We start from the raw sequence: 18,319 nt of genomic DNA on the forward strand, positions 1-18,319 counted from the left end.
AGATGGGTCTGCAGAGCCCCATTGCTGGGCGGGGGGGGGGGGGGGGATGAGGCTGCAGAGCCCCCCGGCTGGCTCCCAGCCTTTCGCCCCGGTGCGGGCAGATGCGGGCGGCAAGCGCGGGGCGGCTGCACGGGCGGGACGACGCTCCGCCGAGCGAGCCCCCCTCGCTGCTGCCCCCACCCCGCCCAGGGCAAGTACCTGGCCGCGAGCCCCGCCCCCTGCGCTGAGTGACGGCCGCCGCGATCACATGGGGGGCGGGCGCTGCGCTCGCCACCTGGGAGCCGCCGCGGCCGGGGCTGGGGGAGGAGGAGACGGAGACGGAGACGCGCTGGGGATGCGTTCGCCGCCGGCCGCTTGGGCAGCACCAGCCGCGGCCGGGGCGCCGGCCCCCTTCCCCATGGAGCGGGGCTGCTGAGCCGCCGGGCCGGGCCGGGCCATGGTGGCCGCCGCCCCCGCGGCCGCCGCGGCGATGAGGAAAAGCTTCCTGGTGCCCGAGATCAAGCCCCTGGATCAGTATGACTTCCCCCGGGCGCGCAGCGCCGCCAGCCTGGCCTGGGCGCTGGCCAAGGGCTACGGGGGCGCAGGTACCGCGGGCCGGCTGGGGGGCAGGGGAGACGGCAGGCGCCGCGAGGAGGCGGGGAGGGGCGTGGACAGGGGGATCGGGATTATACCGGGCTGGGGGGGGGGAGGTGGAGCTAGAAGGGCCTGGGGATCTGGCTGGGGGGGGGTTCTGCATTATGGGGGGCTTGGAGGGGTACGTGCTGGGGGGCCGGAGTGTTGGAGAGGGAGGGCAGCTACATGGGGGGGGGTGCACCTGGGAAGAAGAGGGGGATCTGGATTATACGGGGCTGGGGGGTAGATGGAGGCAGGGATCGGGGGGGGGGGTTTCTGGATTATAGGGGTTGCGGGGGCAGGTACTGAGGAAGGTTTGGAAAGCTCCAAAGGCCCGGGAGGGGGAAGCCCAGGATATAGGGGGTAGGGAGAGAAGAGAGGGTTGGATTATGTGGAGGTAGGTATGGGCCAGGAGATCCCTGATCACAGGGTGGAAGGAGGAAGAGGGAGTCTGGGCAATCCGGATTATGGGGGGAGAGATGAGCTGTAGTCTGAAGGGGGGGGGGGAAGGGACGAGAATCCAGAGTACATGGGGAGGAGACTTGGTTTGTGGGGAATTTCCTCTTCCTTGTCCCCTTGCCTGCTCTCTGTCAAATGTAGGTGGCTGGTTTGGGGGTCCCTGAGGGGAGGGGCCTGATTTTCTCCCTGGCAGGAGTGGGGTGGTGGTGACCACCCCTCTGCCTGGGTTTGGCTTTGGGGGGATTTGGGCTCTGCTGGTCACACCCCCCTGCTGTTGACAAAGGCCTCTATGCTGCTCCCTGGGGATGGGTCCCTTGTGGGGTGGGGGAGATATCCAGTACCCCCATTCCACACCTTATTGCGGTGGGAGAGCACTTAGCTGCTGCAGTGGGGTTGATGGGGTCTCTTTTTTTCTGGAGGGAGGGGGAAGGGAGGGAGTCCCCCAGCTCCACTCACCTGCCTGCTCAAAGCTGGGGGCAAAGAGGGGTCCCTCCCCTGTGCCATAACCCTGCCATGCCTCTTCCTAGCAGGGCCCTTGTTTCCGGGTGCTCCTGCTGTATGGCCTGGCATCTGGCTGGCTCTGTAAACGCCCAGCCCGAACAATAGGCTAGAGTTTTTGCCCTCCATCTCAGTGCCCAGAGGGGCTTTCTCTGGCCCTGGTGGGTTGTGCTGCACCAGGGATAGGGCTGCGTGGTGTGTGTGTGGGTGTGGGGGCAGTGGCAAGTGTGGGTCTGTCACCTGCAGTGCAGACCCTCCCTCCCAGCAGCTGCGACATATGAAAGGGCTGTCTGAATATTCAGGAAGATGGGGAGTGGGTGTGAGGGGGTTGTGTGTGCTGGTCTATCCCCCCCAGCCCTGTCTGCAATCTGTCCCCAGGCCTGCTCTGTGATTGGAGAGTGTGGAGTGGGGGGGATACAGAAGGGCTGGGATTTAATCTCCATGTATTTTTCTCTCCCTGGCTGGCTTTCCCTGAGGCCCTGGGTGGGCAGGTGTCTCTCCTGGCGGTGGCAGGGCGGAAAGGACCTGGCCGGCAAAGGGTTTTGACTGAAGGCCGTGTTTGTTCCTCTATTTGTGTCTTATCTTGGATGGGCAGAGGGGGCTGCTGTGCCTGACACCCCCAGCGCCTTACTCTCCAGCCCTTGGGCTGCTCTGTATTGTCTCCCGGAGTGCCGAGGCCCTTTTGTTGCAGTAGCAGGCCCTGGGTGGTGGGAGCCGTGGTGACGTGTGCATGGCGCTGCTTTAACCCTCTGCTTGCTGCTGCTGCGTGCCCAGGGCCGTGGGCGGCTGGCTGGTGCTGTGCCCCGCCCTGCCAGGCTGTGATACTGGCTGTGTCCAGTGGCCTTGGCAGGTGTCACTGTCAAACCTTTATCTCTCTATGATGACGCTGGAGCTGGAAAAGCCCAACTGGGGGAGGGAATTGTCTGCACTGCTCTGGGGTGCTGCCTCCAGCAATGGGGCTTCTGCTGGCCTGCCCTAGCTACTGATGTGACCTCATGGGGAGACAGCTGGCTTGCCAGCCTTCCAGGGTGTGTCCCTGTGCCCAGGGCACCTGGCTAGTGCTGGCACCTGCCCTGGGAATGCAGCTCCAGAAGCCTGGCTGGCCAGACTCTCTGAGTGAGGAGTGACTGCAGACATTGCCTGGGGGCCCAGAGACTGAATCTGAGATGAGGAGGGGTCCCCTCTGGGTGGGAGCTTCACGCGGAGCCCAAATTGTCCCATCTCATCAGTGGGGTTAGGCCTCATGTGCTGGCTCCTAGATCCAGGATGTGTGGGCTTCCACTGCCCTTACCCAACACCACCCCCTCCCCCTGGGCCCCTTTGGCAGGGCAGCATGGGACTGGGATCAGTTGGCCAATAGGGTCTTCCCCCCCTCCCCCCCCCGTCTCTGTGGGGTCCTGCACCAAGCTCCGTCTGACCTGATGTTCCAGGAGGCCCGGGGATCAACTTTGGGTGATGGTAGTGAGGGGCAAGCGAACCTTCCCATTCAGGGCTCTCTGTTCCTTCAGCCCCCCAGAACCGTGTCTTTTACCCCATTCCCCTGAACTCCTGACATCCCTGGCTCCCAGCCAGCTGTGGGGCTCTCCTGCCTCTGCCTGGCCTCTGATCTGCCCCAGATGTCTGGCTGGGAGCAGCTCTCTTTCACACAGGCTGGGGATGGGGTGGGGCCCCCCCCAAACCTCCTCCACACGCTGGCTGGTGGGGAAATTCCTTTTCCCTTCTAGTGTTGTGTGGCTGGGAATGGGAGGGGTGGCAGAAGGAGCTGGGAGGGGGCAGTGCATCCCCATTGGGGTGGGTGCTAAGAGCCCTGTGTCGCAGGCACATGGTGATGAGAGAGGGAAGCCCCACTTACTAAGCAGCCAGCCTGGGGGGAGGGGGGACGTTAAGCTGATACTGCTGACCTGGAAGTAATGTGGGAGGGCTTGAAGGCAGAGCTGCAGCCCAGGCGAATGCTTCTGGACTAGGGGCTGGCACTCTGTCAGGGTGAGCGCTGCCAAGGCCATGGGAGAACAAAGAGCTAGCGGCCTGTGGCCTGCTCTGTGTGGGAGTTACTCACTGGCTGCTAGAATGCAGCTGGCTCTGGGGTGAGGCTTGGCACTTCAGAGGAAGTGAAGGCAGGTCCTGCCCAGCTGGGTGTTACAGGGTGTGGGACAGGATGGAGTTGATGACAGCAGGGTCAGGGCAGGGTGCAGAGTTCACCAGCCTGGTGCTGTATGTGGAGCGAGGGAGGGGGCCCAGCTGAGAACAGGTTCCCCCTGTCCCTGCCCTTCTGTGTCACACATAAACAGCCCAAGCAGGGAGGCTGCGTCATCTGCTTTGGACCCAGGCCAGGGTGGCCCTGGTGGGGCAGCGTCAGGTTCAGAGTCTAGGGCCCTGCTGGGAAAGCATACTTATCTTCAGCCCTGGCAATGCCGACACCTGCCGGCAACCCTGCCGACCTGAGCTGGAAACACACAAATGTTTGCATTCCAGCGCTGAGGCCCGGTTGGGTTTTGGGCTGGCTGTGGACTGAGTCAGGTCCCATCAGCGCTACAGACCCAGTGGAGCTGGGTGGTGGGTACGCAAGGCCCTGGTAGCTGCTGTTGGTGTCTGATAGGAGTGCCTGCAGGTTCTGCCTTCGGGGGGTGGGGAGAGCTGTTGTGCTGGCTACTGCATGGGCTCCCCCAGCTGAGATTAAGGGGCCCCATTGGGCCCAGGACTGCATGGATCCCTAATAAGAGACAGTCTGTGCCCCAAAGAGCTCCCAGTAAGTAAAGTGTGGTGGGGAAACTGAGGCACAGAGTGCAGCTGCACAGCAGGTCAGTAGCAGAGCTGGGAATTGAACCCTGCAATCCTGACTCCCAGTGTGGAGCTGGAGCCACTACACCCCACTGTGCCCCAAAGGCCAAAATTGCTCACCACTCTTTCAATTAAGCTTGGCTCAATGGGCCAAGGCTCCAGCGGTAGCCCCTACAAGGGTTCCTGCCTTTTGGAACTACAGAGATTCTCATCAGCACCTGCAAACTCTCCCGCTGCAGCCAGGCGGCTGTTCAGAGGTGTCACAGGCATTGCAGGACCCTGTCTCCATCCCAGAACGACCCTGTTGGGGCAGGGGTGCGACCTGTGGTAGCCCAGCGAGGCCTGCGGGGACCGGGCCTGGAACGCCAGTTCGTTGGCACGTTGGTGTCAACACAGGCAGCGGCACGAGCACCAGACGAGTCCTGACAGGATCCTGGCCCAGCTGCTCCAACGCCATGTTCAAACCTGGTGATTCAGGCAGGGGCGGGGACTCCTGGCTGCTGAAGTGCTGCAGTGGGAAGGCTGGGAAGGGAAGCAAGCCGGTCTCAGCTATGATCTGGGCAGGCTGGGATTGCCAGGGCGAGGTGCCTGGGTATGTGCTCCGGTCCCACCCCAGAGCCAGTCCACCCCGATCGCACTGACCCCAGCTGCATCCCCTGATGCCTGTTGTACCCTCCTCCCCCCCCCCCCCCGGCACTGTTTCTAGGGGCGTTCCCGCTGAGTCTCTCTAGAGAGCTGTGCTGGGGGAGGCTCTTGCATCTGCTGGAGGGAGGTGGGTGATGGGGGGTGGGGCGCAGGGAGACTGTGGCGTGAGCCCCCAATGGAGGTGGGTATCTCTGTAACCCACATCCCCTTCCCTCACATTGTTTGGCTCCTTTGGGGATGGGAACGGGCTTCTGAGTATCTTCTCAGTGCAAAGGGACAGAGGCCAGTGGGGGAAAGCTCCCACAGCCCCTGTGGCTATCCCAGCATGGCTGGGGTCTGCTGAGCCTTTGCTGTCTCTGCCTTTCCCAACCTGGAGAAGGGCTGTGGTGTGGGAGAGGTAGCCCCTGACTCCCTCACCCCGGGGCTGCTGCTCCTCCTCAATGAAGACCGGTCACTGATTCAGAGCCATCTGGATCGCTTGGTAAACTGGGCGCATGCAAACAATCTGCCTTTTAATCTGGTTAAATGTGAACGTAGGCATCTAGGGACAAAGAGCGTAGGCCAGACTTACAGGATGGGGGCTCTGTCCTGGGAAGCAGTGACTGGGGATCATGGTGGATCATCTGCTGAACATAAGCCCCCAGTGTGATGCTGTGGCCAAAAAGGCTAATGCGATCCTGAGATGCATAAACGGGAATCTCAAGTAGGAGCTGAGAGATTTTTACCTTTGTTTGGCACTGGTGTAACTGCTGCTGGAATCCTGTGTCCAGCTCTGGTGCCCCATACATCACAAAGGATGTCGGTAAATTGGAGAGGGGTCAGAGAAGAGCCATGAGAATGATTAAAGGATTAGAAAGCTGACTTAGACTGAGCTCTGAGTCTATCACTACATTCAGCTTAACAAAGAGAAGGTTAAGGGGTGATTTGGTGAGTCTACAAGTACGTACATGGGCAAAACTATTTAATACTGGGCTCTTCAGCCTAGCAGACAAAGGTCTAACCCTATCCAAAGAGTGGAAGGTGAAGCTAGACATGTTGAGAGTGGAGGTAAGGTGTACGTTTTTAATGGCGGGAGTTACTATCTGTTGGCACAGTTTACCGAGGGTTGTGGTGGATTCTCCTTCACTGACTATTTTTAGATGAAGATGAGGTTTTTCTAAAAGCTCTGCTCTAGGAATTAGCTTGGGGCAGGTTCTGGCCTGTGCTGTACAGGAGATCCCAATGGTCCTTCATTCCCTTGTGATGTCCCGGTGCCCTGGCAATGGCAGCAACAGTGCATTCTGGGATCCCGGATCTCCGGTGAGGAGCAGGGCTTCAGGGTACTTCCCCAATGGGAGGCGCTGCCCTTCTCTACCAGGTAGGCTGTGGGCCCATGTCCTTCCCCACCTCCTCCAGGGCAGTTGCAGGGTCTGGCACTCCCCACAGTGGCCCAGACTCTGAGAGCGGCTCTTGTTACTGCCCAGCTCTGGCTTCTGGCCTGGCCAACAATGGGACCTCCGGGGGGACGAGGAGAAGCAGGGGGTGGGGCTGCATGGCAATGGGGGGCAAAAACCCACCTCAGGCCCTCCACCCCACCAGGAAGAGACTGGTGCTGCCCCCGAGCATCAGGCAGGTGCAGAGCGACTCCACAGGGAATCCGGGACAAAGGCTGTACAAGAGTCATTTAGCCTGGGGCCAGGAGTTGGACTGTCTCGCCCCATTAGGGATGGGCGATCCCCATATTTGGAGCTGGCGTGGGACCCCACTGGGGGCAGATGTGCAGGCACTGCAGGGAGTGGCTTGTTGCAGCTTCTCCTTGCCTAGTGTAGACAGGCCCTGTCAGCCCTGCCCCAGGCTGCCAGCTCTCAGGAGTCGGGGTCTCGAGGGTAACAGGGTGCCGGCCCCTTGGCAGTGACCTCGCTGTGGGTGGGTAGGGGAAGGGAGAGCCAGTCTACCTATATTTTTCTCTAATCCTGGCTGGTCAGCTATGTGCCACCGCTCTCAACTAGTCCTGGCGCTGCCTTAACCCCTGGGCCTCCACAGCCACCGTGTCCTCTGCCTCCGGTTGCCCACACCTCCTATTTGCTGGAGCCATCTCCAGTTCTCGGTGCCCAGCTGCTGCCCCTACTCCTAGCACAGCATGCTAGTCCCTGCAGCCTGGGCTCCCAGCTCTGAGCAGGTCCTGCTGTGGGGTGGGGGCAGGGGGTGCCTTCTCCCCCAGGCCCATGTCTGGACTGTGCGAGCCCATCCCAGCTTGGGAGATTTCCTTCCTGATCCCCTCACTAAGGCTCAGCTGATGCCCTGATGCACTGGATTCAGGAGGGATGTGCCCCATCTTACCCCAGCTAACATAATTCCAGACGCTCATGTGCTGCATGGACTACAGGCCCCAGCAGGCCCTGCTGCACCTGGCCCCGAACCATCAGGTGGCACGGCTTGTTGGGGCCTGTTGTCTCCGGGGGCCGTGCCCCTGCCTTGGAGCTGGGTTTCAAGCCTGGCTCCTGCCAAGCGACTGGGTGTCTCACATCATGTGCACCCGTGCAGGCCCCCAAAGTCTTGTGCCATGGCTCCCCGGGCACCTGCACCTGCCTCCTGAGTGCTGGGGGGCCGGAGGGAGTGCTAGAGAGGGAGGGCAGGTTACACCGGGGGGTGTGTGCGTGCCCCAACAAGCACGCACACCTGGGAAGAAGAGGGGGATCTGGATTATACGGGGCTGGGGGTGGGCAGGTGGAGGCAAAGGGATCGGGGGGGCTGTGTTCTGGATTATAGGGGTTGGGGGCGGGGCAGGTACTGAGACAGGTTAGGAAAGCTCCAGGGGCCTGGGCAGGGGAAGCCCAGGATATAGGAGGTAGGGAGAGCAGAGGGGGTTGGATTATGTGGAGTGGAGGTAAGTATGGGCCAGGAGAACCCCGATCACAAGGTGGAAGGAGGAAGAGGGATGCTGGGCAATCCGGATTATGTGGGGAGAAATGAGCTGTAGTCTGAAGTGTGTGGGGCGGGGAAGGGACGAGAATCCCGAGTACATGAGGGAGGAGACTTGGTTTATGGGGAATTTCCTCTCCCTTGTCCCCTTGCCTGCTCTCTGTCAAATGTAGGTGGCTGGTTTGGGGGTCCCTGAGGGGAGGGGCCTGATTTTCTCCCTGGCAGGAGTGGGGTGGTGGTGACCACCCCTCTGCCTGGGTTTGGCTTTGGGGGGATTTGGGCTCTGCTGGTCACACCCCCTGCTGTTGAGAAAGGTCTCCATGCTGCTCCCTGGGGATGGGTCCCTTGTGGGGTGGGGGAGATGTCCAATACCCCCATTCTCCACCCTATTGCGGTGGGAGAGCACTTTAGCTGCTGCAGTTCGGGTGATGGATCTCTTGTTGCTGGAGGGAGCGGGGAAGGGAACAGAGGAAGTCCCTGTGGGGTAGAGAAGCTGGCATCTCATGGGGAAGCTGTGCTGGGAGGCGTTTTGGCTGGTATGGTGGGGGCAGGGCATCGCCTTGTGGGTTAGTTGGGGGCTGGGAGTTGGGCATGTATCTAAACACCCCCTCTGTGCTTGTCTCCCAGTCGGTTACCATTATCCCTATTTCCCCACCCGAGGACTGGCATGATGGGGTGGGGAAATAGGGGCCTCTTGGGTGCTGGGGGGAATGGAAGGGGCTTCTGGGGTCCTGTGGGAGGCTGCTGCTTTCCAGGCTGGGACATGAAGGCTGGGGCATGCCCATTCCACTAGATACCACGTTTTTAGCCACGCCTGTCTGTGCCTTGCCTGATTGGTCGGGAAAGTCACACAACAGCATTCCCATTGGCTGATTGGATGGGAGCACAAGCCTTCCCACCGTGAAGCTGGTGGCATGTCCTGGGTGCAGGTGCTGTGTGGGCCTCCCTGCCACTGGCATGCCCTATGAGTGACCAGGCCAGCAGCTGGGCATGGGATGCAGTACAGTCTGCACCCTTCCCTGGGGCCTGGCTGTGGAGATGGGGGCAGCATGTAGGTCAGGAAGACCCCTTCGCAGCGATGCTCACAGCCCCAGGATCAGGGCCTTTCTCTGGGCCTGGCTACATGCGAGGCATTGGCATCTCCGGAGCAGGAACACCGGGCTGCCATCTCCAGGACGTGGCCAGGGGCTGGCCCCGAGTTGCTGGGAGGGTGCGTGCAGGGGCCTTCGTGTCCTGTGCAGCTCCGCCTGGTGGCGTGCACGCCGTGGGCTCTTATTTGGTGATGTAGATATGCTGCAGTGGTGGCTGCAGGTCCCAGTGCTTTGGCAGCTAGGGGTGAGCCAGGTTGGGGGAAGAGAGGCCTGTGGGTGTCTGCTTGTGCCAGCGCTTCCTGCCCCATGTTAGGGGAGTCTCAGGGGGGTGCCCAGGGGTGGTAGACTAGGAGTTCAATCTAGTTAAACAACGAGAAGGTTAAGGGGTGACTTGATCCCAGTCTGAGTTCCTAAATGGGGAACAGCTATTGGCTGAGGGGCTCGTCCATCTAGCAGAAAAAGCCCCCCCCCCCCCCCCCAGCCAGGCTGAAGCGGGACAAGTTCAGCCTAGGAATAAGGTGCATGTTTTTACCAGGGAGGGACCAGATCCCCCAGAGCGTGGGGGATTCTCTGTCGCTGGCCGGCTGTTACAGCAAGGATAGCACTTTCTCTTTCCGCCCTCAGGGGCATGAACCGGGTGGTCCTGGGGCCTGGGCTATCCGGGAGGTTGGACTGGATGATCACAGTGGTCCCTTCTGGCCTTGGAGCCTATCCGCCTCCTCCAGCTGTGGGAGCCCAGTGGGGGCTCTGCAGGGATCCCTGACATCCAGCCTCAGGGGCTGGGCCCAGCTCCGGGCATATGCTGGGGGCTGTGTCCCTGCCTCATGGTCTCCAGGAGGCTGGGTGGCACCGTGCCCTGGTCCCAGCCCCCACTGCAGCCTGGCCCAGCCTGGGGACTCTGCAGATGAGGCTAGTGTGCCCTGGGTTGGTGCTTGAGATGCTGGGGCCTTGGAGACTGTTCCCTTCACCTCCCCGCTCCCCTCCCCTGGGATTCCCTCCTGGTGCTCAGAGCAGTTCTGCCCACCCCCTGCTCTCACAGCAGAGAGCGGGTGTTTGGGGTGCTCTGTGTGGGGTGTGCCCCTGGCTCCCACCTCTGGGCAGCTGAATGTGCGTGGCTCCCATCTGCATGCCTGACAGGCTGGGGGAGGGGCTGTCTCCCAGCTGTGCTTATCCAAGATAAAGCCGGGCTCCCCGGGGGTGAGGGAGGTCTGGCCCCGACCCAGCGCTGCCCTGTTCTCCTCACAGCCTTGCCCAGATAAGCGGCTCAGGAGCTGGCAACGGGGCTGGATTAGCTTGCTGGCTTGCATCGCCGCCCGGTGCAGGGAGGCAGCCACCTCTGAGGTGGAATGTGGCAGCTGCCCAGCTGTTTAGGGCAGAGAGTGGAGGAAGGTCCCAGTGGCAGGGGGCAGGGCTCCCAGGAGTCCTGACTTACTGGGTTTGGGCCCTTGTTTCTCTGCTGCTGTTGGCAGCTCCACACTGATTCTTTGGGGGCTGTTATCGGAGCCCTGCAGCCAGTGGGTTCCCGCTGAGGTCGGCATAGGGAACCTCCAGCCAGTCATCCCAAAGGGCAGGAGTGGGGCTGTGCACTCTAGCCCCCCAGCTCTGTCACGCAGGCCCTTTGTGTCGATTCCTGCCGCTCGCTCTCCCTTTCCACCCAGCCTCAGCGGGGTCTCGGGGGCCCTGTGCCAGGGCGTGTTGCTGTGGCTGTCACAGGCCTGTTCTCCCTCCCCTGAGGCTGCCCTGCCCTTGGACCTTCCCCACTCTGCCCCTCTGAGCCGGGCTCTGCGAATCTCAAACATCAGGAGCTGCTTGGGAAGCAGTGTCTGAGCCCTGCAGCCCCCCGCTATCGCAACCAGGGCCCCTTAATCCCAGTCTGCTCCTTCCTCCCCTCACTCCTGCACACAGCTCCTTTAATCCAGAGCAGAGATCCCGCTGTGGGGCGTGATGTGTAGCGGGGCTGAGCCCCGTTGCGCTAAACTGGGATTACGTAACTATGCCTTGGGGGCTGGGGTGTCTGCACCCACACTCACCCCCACCCCGTCCTGGGATCTGGCTGTTCCCAGCGTCGGCCGCTGGAGGGGCAGGCAGGTGTGGTGGGCACGGTGCCACAGGGGGGCGTGGTGTCTCCATGCTGGAGCTGCAAGTCCCGTGTGCAGCAGGGACTCTGCCATCAGGTGATGCTGACTCAGCTGTGTGGGCTGCCCCACCTGTTCCCTGGGGGTGGGGGGCACTCTCCCTGCTCAAGAATGTCGTTGTCCCCTGGGTGCGCATGCTCGTGGGGGTGGGGGAGCTGGTGCACAAATCTCATGTTTTATGTCCTTTCTGCGTAGAAAACAGCATCAGGAGGGCCCGTCTCTTCCTGCCTCTTTGTGTGGGAGGGCGAGGGGACTGTAAGGGGTATGTGCACCCTGCCCCCCTTATGTCACCTTGGACATAAATGTCGGAGTCATTGTCAGTGAGTGGGGCAGAGCCAGAGGGAGAACCCAGGAGTCTGGGCTCCCAGCTCCCCTGCTGTAACCCATTAGATCCCGCTCCGCTCCCGGAGTTGGCAATGGAACCCAGGAGTCCTGGCTCCCAGGCTGGCCTATTGAGAACAACCTGCTGAAGCTGGTGGGAGCTGTGGCGCTATCTGGGTTATTGATCAGCCCCTTTCCCCCTAATATAGGCCTGGTGTCTCTGTGCCCAGTGATCCCCCTGCCCCAGCAGCCATCTGTGGCAAGGGGCTGGCACAGTGACCTCTGCACCCATGTCCCAGGTTCCATTAATCCCAGTGCATCTGGGCTGGCTGAATTCCCTCCGCACCTTGGTGAGCCTGGGGTTAGTGAGTGAGTCCCCTTCCCTGCTGCTCTCCAGCCAGCAGCCCCCCCGCCCCCGAAGGGATACTGCCTCCCTGGGAACTGCACCCCCAGGGAAGTTCTCCAGGATCTGTCCTGCGAGTTCCCAGTGTGGGGCTGTGGGGTGACTCCAACAAGTCTTCTGAGGCTGGGCCCAGGGCCAGGAGCAGCCGGCCTGGCTGGTTTCCCTTCCCCCCCCTTAATGGCTCCTGCCTGAGGATTACATTGCAGGAGGTGTGTGAGCAACCTGGCATCCCAGCTGGGGGGGGGGGGGAACTCATGGTGTGGGGGAGCCAGGCTGTGCCTGCACTGGGGGTGCCCATGGCAGAGTGGGCAGGGGTTCCAGGCAGGAGCACCTGGAATGCATGTGCCATCAGAGCAAAGACTAACCCCTGAGTGCTGCATTGGGTGGCAGGGGGGCATTGCACCAATTCCATGGCCAGCAAGGGGGGCACTCCAAAGTGCCCCAGATCAGGCTGGTGCAAAGGGGTTGTTCCTAGCAGCTGTGGGGCCTCCTAGGAAGGTGACTGGCTGCTGCTTCTGCCTGCCCTCTGGGCACTATGCTAGGAGGGGCTAGGGGTGCTGGCTCAGCCCTGCTGTTGGGGATGGGGTGGCACAAGGACTCTGGAATTGGTCATCTGCAGTGGCTGGGAGCTCTTGGCTCTCTCATGGCCCGTCATAGTGAGATCCAAGATGACAGCACATGGAAGTGTCAGAGTTGAACTCATGTCTGAGGGGTAGCAGTACAGAGCACTGCCTGCTCCATGCCCCCAGGAGCAGAGTGGGAGGTTGGGCCAGTGAGTCTCAGCCCCCCCGGGAGAGCTTGCTGCCTGTCACTGGGTCCCAGGTAAGCCTGTCTCAGTCTTGGTGGAGCCCCCCTTGTGATGACTGGGGCAGCCCAGTGGTGTCATGGCCACTGCACTGCTAGTGGGGACTCTCCCACAGTTGGGCTGGGGCCCACTCTGGCAGGGTGGGGAGTGGGTTCCACCTCAGCCAGTCTGCAGCCGTCTCTCCTGGCTGCTGTTTGAGGGGAAGCCAAAGAACCAGGTTGTCCTGGGGCTCCTTGCTGCTGGACGGGCTGACTGGGCTGTGGGTGTGCTCTGCGGGGCTGCAAGGGTTGGGATCATCCCCCTGTGCTCTGTCTCATGCTGGCTGCTATGCCCCTTCTGTCCCTGGGAGTGACCCCCCCCCCTTCCAATGCACCTGCCCGTCCCTCCCCATGCCTGGGAACCCTGTCGGCTCCATCCGCCTCTGCCTGACGCCCTGGCAGCTCTGGGCGAGGGAGGCAGCGGGGCCATGGCCCATGGGAAGACATGTCGGCCCCTGCTTCTCATATCCTGAGACATGTCTGTACAGGTGCCACGTGGGGGGCAGATCCTGTCTGGGAGCTGGGAATCAGGGCGGGGGCCAGGCTTGCTGCTGTTGGGCCCCACAGGGGCTGGGGGTCCCCTTCTCCAGCACTGACGGTTGGGGAAAACCTTCTCCTTCTCCAGTGTCCCCTATAGGGGGGAATGTAACAAGGGAGGAATTTGGGGGCTTGGTGAGTGGGGCTGTGGAGGGAAAGGGGGCCATGGGAATTGGCCTATGGGAGGCCATGGGGATTCAGGGGGCTGTGAATGGGGTGGACCGTTTGGGGCATGGGGGAGCTGTGAGAGGCTGTTGGGGGATAGTGAGCGAGGTGTTCTGGGTGAATGGGAGCCATGGGAGATCTGTGGGGATTCTGGGTGAGTAAGGGGCCCCCCCCAGCAGCTCCTCACCCCCTTCTCCTTGCAGAGAACGTGCCGGAGGAGCTGCGCGATCCCTTCTACACGGACCAGTACGAGCAGGAGCACATCAAGCCGCCCGTGACGCGCCTGTTGCTCTCCTCAGACATTTACTGCCGGGCCTGCCGCCAGGTGCTGCCCCCCGACGATGTGGCAGCACCTGCCCCCAAGGACAATGCTGCCCTGCTGGCGCTGCTGGGGCGCCGTGGCCTGGCCCCCACCCACCAGGATAAGGCTGTCAAGGAGGCCGACCTGCGCCAGAAACCCATCAAGATGGTAAGGGCCAGATGGGGGGACCTTCTGGTGACTGCTTCAGGGGTGCATGTTCCAGTGCCGTAATGGGGGGGGAGGGGGTGTCTGTCTAGGGTCCTCCAAACAGCCGGGGGAGGCAGCTTCCAGACTGCCCCGTGTCTCCCTGTGTGTGGGTATGTCCTGTTCAGGGACCTTCCTATGCATTGTGTGGAGAGAGAGTCCCTGCTGCGGGGTGCCCTGTGGTTCCGGGTGCCTGGACACCCAGGGCAGTGCATGGTTGTGGGAGGTGCCCAGTGGGGCCTTGGCTGGCTGAGGATAGGAGGGTGCTTGGAGCCCAGGCCATGTGCTGGAAGGGGCAGATGCTGCCAGGGCAGGGAGTGGGAGCTGTGGTGCCCCTGGAATAGGCTTCTTAGGGGGAAGGGTCTGAGCCCAGCCCCGGGGAGGGAGCAGGCACCCTGGATTGGGCAGGTCTGTCCCCACTCTCTGCCCATCCTGGCTGCCGCCTCCGCCTGCAGGCACTGGGCACAGGCCTGGGAAGTGCATTGGCGTTGGGTGGGGCCTTTACGAGCTGGGATCCCGGCTGGCACCTGAACCACCCTCAGGCCTCTCCCATCCCCCTCCCCCTATCTGCAGGCTTGGTGCTGACCTGGGGGCCCTGGCTGTTGTGTGTGCTGGGGGGGACTTTCAAACCCAGAGAGGGCCCCCTCCCCTCTTCAGGCTGGGCCAGGTTGCAGGGTGTCCAGGTGTAAAAAGCAGAGGGGGCTGGTGCCCTGTGTGGGGTTAATGCTGTCTGGAGGGGGGGGGTGCTATTTGTAGGCAATCCCTGGTGTGTGAGACTGGGGCTGTGAGCGCAGGGCTCCTGACTGGGGGGCCCCAAGGTGGCACTAGCCAGGGGCTCTGGGAAGTCAGGTCAGCTCTGCCGGGAGCAGCTGCTGTCTGGGCTGGATAAGCCCCAGAGGCTGCGAGGGGAGGGTCTTGCCAGCCTGCTTAAATCCAGGGGTGATCTGGGGGGAGGGAGGTCTGCTCCTGTAGCCTGGAGACTATAAAACCTGCCAGCGTGGGCTGGTTGGGGGCCCAGCTGTTGGTGTGGCTCTGCCAGCAGGGGCCGGATGAGATTGTGGCGTGCCGAGCTGTGCTCGGATTGCTATTAATGCTGCCCTGGTGATCTGGCCGTAGGGCTCTGGCTCAGCCTGGGAGTGCGGGGCGCGGTGTGTGTGTGTGTTTTGTGCACGCACACGCGTGCCATATATAGATGGCCTGTTCAGAGCCGGGGAGGGGAGACATTCGTGCCGGGCACAGTGAGAGCACAACCCAGTTCTCTGGGCCACACACTGCTCTGGGAGGAGGCGCGGGGGAATCACAGCCCTGTGGCAGGCTCTCCTGCGTGCCCCCAGCAGGGTGCCCTGGTAGCTGGGCTGCCCTGGGAGGGTGTGGGTGGCGCTCAATGGCAGCAACGAGTCCTGGACTCCCAGTGCCTGGTCTCGAGGCCTGATGCCCCAGGGAGCTGGCTCTGGGACCTGCTGCCCCTGCAGGTGGGGGTGGGCACCCTGGGAGAGCTGGGGTATGGGCAGGGGGGACACTGGGCCCTTTTTGGCTTCTCCCCTGTGCTGAGGGGGAGCAGGCAATGGGGATTAGAGGCTGCTCCACAGAGCTGGGGGGGTGGGGAGCAGCTGGCTTGCTGCCAATGGGAGCTGTCGTGGCATGGGGTCGATAGCCGGGCTGGGACGACTGCTGGGATGGGACAGGAGAGGGCAGCCCTGCTGGGAGGGAGTGATGGTGGAGGATGGGCTGGAGGAGTCTTCCTCAGCTCTGACTCCCAGGAGTGGGCAGCTCTGGGCAGGGCTCCCTTGCCCTTTGGGCTGGGCTTCCTGGACAGGGACTGGCCGGGGTGGGGGGGCTGCAGGTCCCAGCCCCAGCTGTCTAGCCCAGCCCCTAGGGGCGCTATCAGGGCACAAACTTGCTAGAAGTGTCCCAGTCCTGCCTGGTTTAGGCTCTGTCAAGGTTCCTTCCCCACTCTGAACTCTAGGGTACAGATGTGGGGACCTGCATGAAAACCCCCCTAAGCTTATTTTTACCAGCTTAGGTTAAAACTTCCCCAAGGTACCAACTATTTTACCTTTTGCCCTTGGACTTTATTGTTGCCACCACCAAGCGTCTAACAAAAATAACCGGGAAAGAGCCTGCTTGGAAACTTCTTTCCCTCCAAAATCCCCCCAAGCCCTACACCCCCTTTCCTGGGGAAGGCTTGATAAAAATCCTCACCAATTTGCATAGATGAACACAGACCCAAACCCTTGGATCTTAAGAACAATGAAAAATCAATCAGGTTCTTAAAAGTAGAATTTTAATTAAAGAGAAAGTAAAAGAATCACATCTGTAAAATCAAAGAATCATAGAATATCAGGGTTGGAAGGGACCCCTGAAGGTCATCTAGTCCAACCCCCTGCTCGAAGCAGGACCAATTCCCAGTTAAATCATCCCAGCCAGGGCTTTGTCAAGCCTGACCTTAAAAACCTCTAAGGAAGGAGATTCTACCACCTCCCTAGGTAACGCATTCCAGTGTTTCACCACCCTCACAGTGAAAAAGTTTTTCCTAATATCCAACCTAAACCTCCCCCACTGCAACTTGAGACCATTACTCCTCGTTCTGTCATCTGCTACCATTGAGAACAGTCTAGAGCCATCCTCTTTGGAACCCCCTTTCAGGTAGTTGAAAGCAGCTATCAAATCCCCCCTCATTCTTCTCTTCTGCAGGCTAAACAATCCCAGCTCCCTCAGCCTCTCCTCATAACTCATGTGTTCCAGACCCCTCATCATTTTTGTTGCCCTTCGCTGGACTCTCTCCAATTTATCCACATCCTTCTTGTAGTGTGGGGCCCAAAACTGGACACAGTACTCCAGATGAGGCCTCACCAATGTCGAATAGAGGGGAACGATCACGTCCCTCGATCCGCTCGCTATGCCCCTACTTATACAGCCCAAAATGCCATTGGCCTTCTTGGATGGCCAATCCAAATCAGGATGGTAAATACCTTACAGGGTAATCAGCTTCAAAACATAGAGAATCCCTCTCGGCAAAACCTTAAGTTACAAAAAGACACAAAGCCAGGAATATACATTCCATCCAGCCCAGCTTATTTTATCAGCCATTTAAACAAAACAGAATCTCACACACATCTAACTAGGTTGCTTATTAACCCTTTACAGGAGTTCTGACCTGCATTCCTGCTCTGGTCCGGCAAAAGCATCATACGGACAGAGAGGACCCTTTGTCCTCCCCCCAGCTCTGAAAGTATCTTGTCTCCTCATTGGTCATTTTGGTCAGGTGCCAGCGAGGTTATCCTAGCTTCTTAACCCTTTACAGGTGAAAGGGTTTTTTCTCTGGCCAGGAGGGATTTAAAGGTGTTTACCCTTCCCTTTATATTTATGACAGGCTCCATGGCTGTGGGGAAGGAGAATGACTCCCTCCAATCCCAGCTGCTGCCCTAGCTGGCCGGGCTGCCCCATGCCCTGTCAGAGCAGTGCCTGATCCCCGTCCTCGTGGGAGACTTGCCAGGCCCATGCTGCCATGGCGCTGTAATCCCCATCCCTAAATCCCACAGGGCTGGGAGAGCCAGTCTGCCTAGCAAGACTGCACTGGTCTGTCATCCTCTCCCACACTGCATAGCCTAGGCTAGAGGGGGCATTGGCCCAGTGGCCCTGGCTGTGAGGGCTTATAGAGTGTCTCTTCCTAGTGCAGACTCTCCACCTCTGCCATAGCAATCATGTGTCTGGGCTGGTCCCTCGTGGCTGATGCTGGCCAGTAACAGACCCCTCATGGGCAGGGGGCTCTTTACCTCTTGCATGGGAGGAAATTCTCTCCCTGTTGGGGACTCAGCTGGGGGTTGGGTCTGGGTCTGCCTTAAGTGGGTGTGAGGGTTTATGACCCTTGTGAGCATCTCTCCCAGTTAATGGAGCTGCCACTGTCCCACTGCTTACAGAAAACATCTGGCTCCTTCTCTGACCCTCTGAGATCCAGTGGCAGGCAGTTCCGCAGGCTATCTGGGGCTGATCTCTATTACCCAACTGGTGTTTCTTCTAGTCAGCCTCTCCAAATCCCTGTCACAAAAGCCCCTCTCTTTCTCTCCTCTTCCCCCACACGTCTGTCTGGGCCAGGGAAGGCTGAGAGTCAGGTCAAGGGGTGTTAGCTGCCCTGTTTAACTTCGTGGCCTAGACAAAACAAACCCTTCTTGGGCTGCCTTCTTCAGGAAGGCGAGTGTTCCTTGTGTCCTGCACTGCCCACCCCCGCCCACCCCCCGTGGTTCTGCCCTTGGCAGCTTCTTAGGCGATACTGGCATAACACACCCCAATTTGCCCCTGCTCAGCCCAGGCCTGGCTAATTGGATTCTTCCCCACTCGCTGGGGGTTTCCGGGCAGGCTCCGTCTGACCCAGTTGTTCTCCAGGGAGCCTGACCTGAGCTGCCCCCTATGTCTGGGATCCAACCCC

At 60.6% G+C, this 18,319-nt stretch overlaps 1 protein-coding gene across 4 annotated transcripts in view; it reads left to right on the forward strand.

The window, feature by feature from the left end:
* Window positions 1-257: 257 nt before the first annotated feature.
* The window catches only part of CAMSAP3 (calmodulin regulated spectrin associated protein family member 3), a 35,676-nt gene continuing 17,614 nt past the window's right edge, over window positions 258-18,319 (forward strand). For all 4 annotated transcript variants that reach the window (XM_073319249.1, XM_073319252.1, XM_073319251.1 and 1 more), the window contains exons 1-2: window positions 258-584; window positions 13,592-13,857. In XM_073319249.1, the coding sequence (XP_073175350.1) occupies window positions 437-584; window positions 13,592-13,857 (414 nt within the window). In that variant the 5' untranslated portion in view covers window positions 258-436. The remainder of the gene's footprint in view (window positions 585-13,591; window positions 13,858-18,319) is intronic.

The sequence above is a fragment of the Lepidochelys kempii genome, chromosome 20 (assembly GCF_965140265.1).
Source record: "Lepidochelys kempii isolate rLepKem1 chromosome 20, rLepKem1.hap2, whole genome shotgun sequence".
In the NCBI taxonomy this organism is placed as follows: Eukaryota; Metazoa; Chordata; order Testudines; family Cheloniidae; genus Lepidochelys; species Lepidochelys kempii.